Below are 6560 nucleotides of genomic sequence, written 5' to 3' on the forward strand. Positions count from 1 at the left end.
AGATAATAATTAAGTATTCTGTTAGAACTCAATGATTATCCTAATTATATTTTAGATTTTTTATATTTAAAATAAGATGTTTATCTTGTATTTGATTATTTTTATCTGCAATTAATTACACGAATTCAGATATGGAGCTTCACAATCTACTTGTAATATTGAGTTTTAAGTGACATTAATAAACAGTACTTTACGCATAAAAAGTGGTTTTTAAGAGTTTTTGTCAAATGATTTATAATATAGAATTTTTTTTATATAATTTAATTTAAGTTCAATAATAAAACAATTTATTTTTGGTTTAATATTATAAATTTTATAAAGATAATAATTAAGTATTATGTTAGAATTTAATGATTATACTAATTATATTTTGGATTTTTTATATTTAAAATGAGATGTTTATCATGTATTTGATTGTGTTTATCTGCAGTTAGTTACACGAATTCAGATATGGGATGAAATCGGATAAGGTTGAACGGGTTTAAGAATTTTTAAGAGTTTTTAAGAGTTTTTGCCAAATGCTTTATAATATAGTATAGATATTGATTTATTAGTGAATATCAAAAATCTTAAATAATGATATTTATAATTGAGTGTTAAAATCTTTTTCAATAAAATGCTAAAAATAAAGTTACCTAATAAAAGGAGAGATATTTTAATAAATCATAAAACATAAAAAAATATTCTTTAATAATTATTATTTATTGTAAAAATTATTATGATATACTGATTTACAATAAAATGGTAGACCTTATGATTTGCCGTGTCAACATAAGTGTCGTTCAAAATGATTGGTCGGCAAAAAGAATTGGATTTACAGGTCTTGAATTATCAAGACCTGTAAAATTAAAGATTTGTCAACCGTTTGAAGATAATGTTATAATAGAAGAAATTGATTTAAATTTAAAAATTAAAAGTAATAATATAAAAAAATGCATCTTATGTTTGGACCAAATATCCCATTAAAACATATCTTGCTAACTACAAAATTTATAAAAATATTATCAATTTAAATTTACACACATATATATATATATATATATATATATATATATATATATATATATATATGAGAGAGAGAGAGAGAGAGAAGGGGGGAAACATTCAAAATATCATTTAATTTATTAGTAGAAACAAACAACATGCTAGTGTCGGTAAGAATATTACCTCTTTTTCACTCACAACAAAGTAAAATGATATATATATATATATGTATATGTATATATATATGTATATATATATGTATATGTATATGTATATGTATATATATATATATATATATATGGGTTCATGTGAGACCAAAGGTTTTTTGTGAGACCCGTTAGACCAATTTATGTTCATGAATCAACTTTATGAGCTAATGATCTAATGAACTAAAGTTGTACGGTGACAATTTCGTGATTATTGAGAAGTCTTGTGACAATTTTGTGATTATGAATGTTCAAATTGTAGATCTAATCCAAGGATTGAAAATTGATTTTACGGGTCTGACGAAAAATCTTTGGTCTCACATGATCCCAAGTCTCTCTCTCTCTCTCTATATATATATATATAAAGGTTCAAACGAGAACGTGAGAATGCCCTTTTTACTATAGACAATCACATGTGATACTATTTTGTTATCACATATGATACTAACTTAGAGACGCATACGATTTTCGATGTGATCTTGGTTGTGGGCCAAGTCGCCCTTACACCACTAAGCCCCCTCACAAGTATTCACATCACATGTGATAAGGGTGTTGTTGATATAATACTATAATCCATCAAAACAATCACATGTGATGCTAAATCATAGACACAAACAACTTTTGACGCGACCTAAGTCGTAAAATACGTCGTCCGCACATCACAGGGTCTCCTTACGCGTTTTATCACATGTGATAAGGGTGTTCTCGTAAAATGGAGGTGTTCCCGTTTAAACCTCCGCACACACACACACACACACATATATATATATATATATATATGTATGTATTGCATTATTTACCTATCCATGCGTAAATAAACCTATTAGATAGTGATATTTAAAATCATCATTATTTGCAGATGAGTCAAACTTGTGCTTTTTATGCTTTTCCCACTACCATACTTGTTTATTGGCTTGATCATGGTCCCGACCTTTAATTATGTGATATAGTTAAACGTATATCATCAAAAAGCAAATAAACCACAATATTCTATTGCTAACATTCATATCTGCAATAAAAATATCTTTTATTCGGCATGATAAACAAGGATATATAAAATATTACACCTCTACCCATGCCTATTCTACAGCTAACGTACACTAAAATCTGAAATGCACTTGTAATATTAAAAAAAGGGTTGCAAAAACAACCGATACGTAATAACATTCTGTATTTACAAAACCTGCTTTTGTCTTTCACTTCCAAGACTTCTAGACTGTGTTATAATCGAGTCGTACGTGCCAAAGAAAGATAATTATATAATGTACAAGTCTAGAGAAGGGTTCAACGATCACAGCGTTGATGGTCAAGTTTAGAACCGTTCTCATATGATAATTTGTACTATATTCGATACAAGTTGCATTTCACTTTGAATTTGACTAATCAAACCTAGGAAAGGCTCCACTCATCAAATTAACCTCGGAAAGGGTTTCATCGAGAAAAAGATCATTTAAGTAACTTCCAGTGTTGAGAAAATCCATCCGAAAATGATCATGAGAGCTGGTAGTTACAGAAGAATCTTCATGATCAAATCCCACAAACGATATTGCAGCTTCATGACCATGCCCATGACCATGACCATGACCGTAACCCAATATCTCGTCCCACCCTAAAACAGGAGATGAGCGGTCATCATTGGCCGACGAAATGGTGTCGGATACATCAATACTTTGGGCCTTGGATTCAACTTCATGTTTGACGGAGGGCTCATTGTGGATATTTGTAATAGTTGAAGGGCTGTTTGAGAAATAATGATCGTTTTTGGAATCATTGAAATCAAGGACAAGTGGTGAGTGCGAGAAAGCATTTGGACTTGGGCAGGTGTGTTGGCCAAAATATGTGATGTGGAATCGGTTCGATCCATCTTCCAATTTCTGAACCTGTTTTTGTGCTTTGCAGCCATAAACAGGTTTGTGGGTGCACCTGTAGTAGCACCTGCACAACCACAAAAATAAACAAATTTAATTGGTTTGTTGTATTAATCAAAAAATAAATAAAAAAACAAATGCGAAATTAAGAAGTAGGACCTTGGGTGTTTGGAATGGAGGATCTCTTTCTGGCCATATTTCCTCCATGCATAACCATCATCAGCTGTATCATTAATCTTGACCCTTGAATCTATTGTCTTTCTGCAAGATTTTAATCAAGAAAACACATATTTTTAATTCAATTTCTTGTACAATATGTTTAATTGCATTAATAAATTAAACTTTGTAGCACATACCTTCTCTTGTAACAACCTCTGCGTTCCTTCACAGCCGCCGCCGGTTTCTTGCCGGAGTGAACTTCCGGCGTCTGGTCAACAGAAGAAGCCAAATTACCCACATGGGGACTCGCCGGAACTCCAGAAAACTCGCCGGAATCGCAACCATCCAACAACAAAAGACCACCGGAGAAAGATCCAAGTATTTCCATCACAAGACAGTAAGCAGAATCCGACCCATCATCATTCTCTCTCCGGGGAAGCAACTTCTGCAGCCTTTTTGCAGAATCTTGGCCTCTAATTAGGGTTTCGGTTAATCTTCTCTTGTTTTTCTCCATTTCGGATTACAGAGAAATGGATAACTTCAGATGTGTATCTATGGATATCTCGTTTACTGTAAAGTGGAGTTGGAGTGAGATCTGGTTTATATATGTTTTTTAGAGAGAGAAGGAGGGTGTACTTTTAGAGAGAGAAAGGAAGGTGATAGGAAGCAAGTACATGAACTTCTGGGAAATTTCTGAAAGTAAAAATAAATCTAGAAAAACTGAGGTATGACGTCATCTTTGTGCGTCATTCACTCGTCATCTATCTTGCTTTTCTCCCACCAATAATTGAAAACCCAAGTAAAGTGGTTCTATAGGGAACGATTTGTCACCAAAAGATCCGACCCGACTTCCCGATTTGCATGGTGGGAAAGTATTTTTGTGGCATTTTCGGGAATTTTGAAACATTTGTGGCCCAAAATGTAAGACGGTAAACCCCTTTTCTATTTTCGGTATATTCTGCTGGATGATGAGATGAAGAATGGGTTCATTTAACCTGCATTTAATTTTTGTCTTTTTCCAAGCATCACACCTTACGTAGCATTCTCCAAAATTTCGAATAAATTAAGGTGAGATGTATAAGATGACATCTGAATATTTGGTCACTTTAATCTTACTCTCAATTTGTGGATTACGTTTAATACGAGAATTGATCCGGTGCACATTTCATTACCATTGATTTTTAATTATGATTGATCTAAGGGCGGAGATCTTTTATTACCCTTCTCAACAGAACTAATGTAAACGTTAGTTACAGCCTTATAGGAACCATGATCAAAACAAATTGAATATCACAAGTAGGAGTGAGCAGCGGAATTGGGTACCCATTTGCGGAACTGGAACTGCCTTGGAAATGCCAGTTCCGGAACCGGAACTGATATGAGTGGTTCCGGTTCCTAAAATTCAGAACCGATTGAGAATGGTTCCGGTTCTCAATTTTTCGGAACCGTTACCCGTCGGGACCAGTTTCGGGACCAGGTACCCGGAACCGGCAGGTACTCTGAACCGGAACTGGCGAGTACCCGGTATTTTTCAATTAAAATAATAATTAATTTTTTTAATTCTAAATTTAAATTAGTTCAAGAACTTAGAACTCTAGATTAGATTTTTGGTCCCGCATCTGTGCCTCATCGACTCATACTCTCAGGCCTGAAGTCTCTCACGAATTGTCTTCATCGAATTATAGTATGTAATCATTAAACTTTAAACATTTACAACTATAGTATGTAATCGTTAAACTTTCAACATTTACTATTAGTCTACTATGGTTTGTAATCGTTAAACAATATTTGTAACCATTATTTCGTATAATTTGTATTCGTGTTTATTTATCTAGTGTTTTGGCAATGTTTTATTTTTTATTTCTAAATAACAACATTTTAATATTTTAGAAAGCGGGTACCCGGAACCGGAACCGGAATCTGTTCCCGTTCCAAAAATTCAAGAACCGCTCTAACCGGTTCTAGTTCAAATATCTCAAGAACCGCCGATTCCTATCAAATAGGAGGGGTACCCGTCTATGCTCACCCCTAATCACAAGTACCAAATCCACATCAAACATATTATAGTGACTCTTGTTAGAAAGAATATGAGAAGGAAGTAGATTCAGATATAGTTAAATACTGAATCGAAAAATATAGAATTTTAATTTCGTCGTGTTCTTATGACGGCATTGATCTTTCCATATCGTAAGTTCTAGAATGTGAGAAAAACTAGGAGAGCCGATTTTCCCAGAAATTTCAAAAAGCTATTGACCTTCATTTACTTTGAAAAGTAAATAAAACAAATGTTGCTGTCCACAATAAAGACACTTTGCATTGAATGACAATTAATGACCCACGTTATTTAATTAAATAAATACATCTTTCTGGGGTTTGTTTTTTTAATTGACAATGATTTTGAGAGAATTAAATAATTTTAATCGATTGTTTCTTCCTGATTTGGAAAATGGGATGTGATGGAAGCTCCTGCGAAGATATCGTCAAATAGAAAACGTGAATCAGTCGTTGGGTGCTATTCAGGGATGAAAATGAAGAAAAGAATTAAGTCGTGAATGGGTATCTGAACGAACATTTCATACCCGCTTTATGTCTGTACTTCTATCCTTGCCACATCCCGTTTGATCCCTGGTGGGTTCGAAGAGAAGGGATTCTTGTCAGGTATCGGATTAATCCGTTAGGTATCTGATAAATAATAATATAGTTTCAAATGAAACTTTTTAGTTTTTATAACAAATAATCGTTCTTTTAAAGATTAATATTATATAGACGCAACCATTGCAGGAGCGTGTTTTCATGTGACCTTGGGGGCAGTTTGGTTGGTTTCTATTAAGTCATGTGTGAATTAATTTGTCTGTGTAAATTGAGAAGATTTTCTTCATAGAGAAAGGAGCGTTTTTTTTAATTGTGAGAGACATGTATGGAAAAAAAACTTGCTTTTTACATTAAGCCCCCTATATTACGGATTAAGTCACGTTCGATATCATTAAGCTACTTTTAAACAATCATGTATAGCTGAATGAATAAGTTGTGAGTCTCATTGAACTCATTAGGCTGCTAACAAACAGACCCCCTTAGTCTTGTTGATTAGTCGCCTGCATTTGTTGTAAATCACATGTAGTTTATTATAGATAGAGAATTGCATCTGATTTGACTATTATAAAAATATTTACCATATATTAAAATAAATTAGCATATACTAATATAAATTAACATGAAATGCTAAACATGTTAACTTATATGAACTTCAACTAACAAAGTCCTTCTTAAGCTTGTCATAAAAATTTGATTTTTCACCGGAATTTAATTTTATATATATATATATATATATATATATATATATATA

General features: G+C 32.7%; 1 protein-coding gene across 1 annotated transcript; it reads right to left on the reverse strand.

Annotated features, from left to right (window-relative positions):
• Nucleotides 1-2320: 2320 nt before the first annotated feature.
• LOC112516003 (probable WRKY transcription factor 70) lies at nucleotides 2321-3791 on the reverse strand. The gene is made up of 3 exons (XM_025123011.1): nucleotides 3415-3791; nucleotides 3218-3319; nucleotides 2321-3125 (listed from the first exon to the last, which is right to left on the reverse strand). The coding sequence occupies exons 1-3, from the start codon at nucleotides 3729-3731 to the stop codon at nucleotides 2570-2572; spliced, it is 975 nt and encodes a 324-aa protein (XP_024978779.1). The 5' UTR covers nucleotides 3732-3791; the 3' UTR covers nucleotides 2321-2569.
• Nucleotides 3792-6560: the final 2769 nt, after the last annotated feature.

Source organism: Cynara cardunculus, assembly GCF_001531365.2.
Source record: "Cynara cardunculus var. scolymus isolate 2C chromosome LG 1, CcrdV1, whole genome shotgun sequence".
Lineage (NCBI taxonomy): Eukaryota > Viridiplantae > Streptophyta > Magnoliopsida > Asterales > Asteraceae > Cynara > Cynara cardunculus.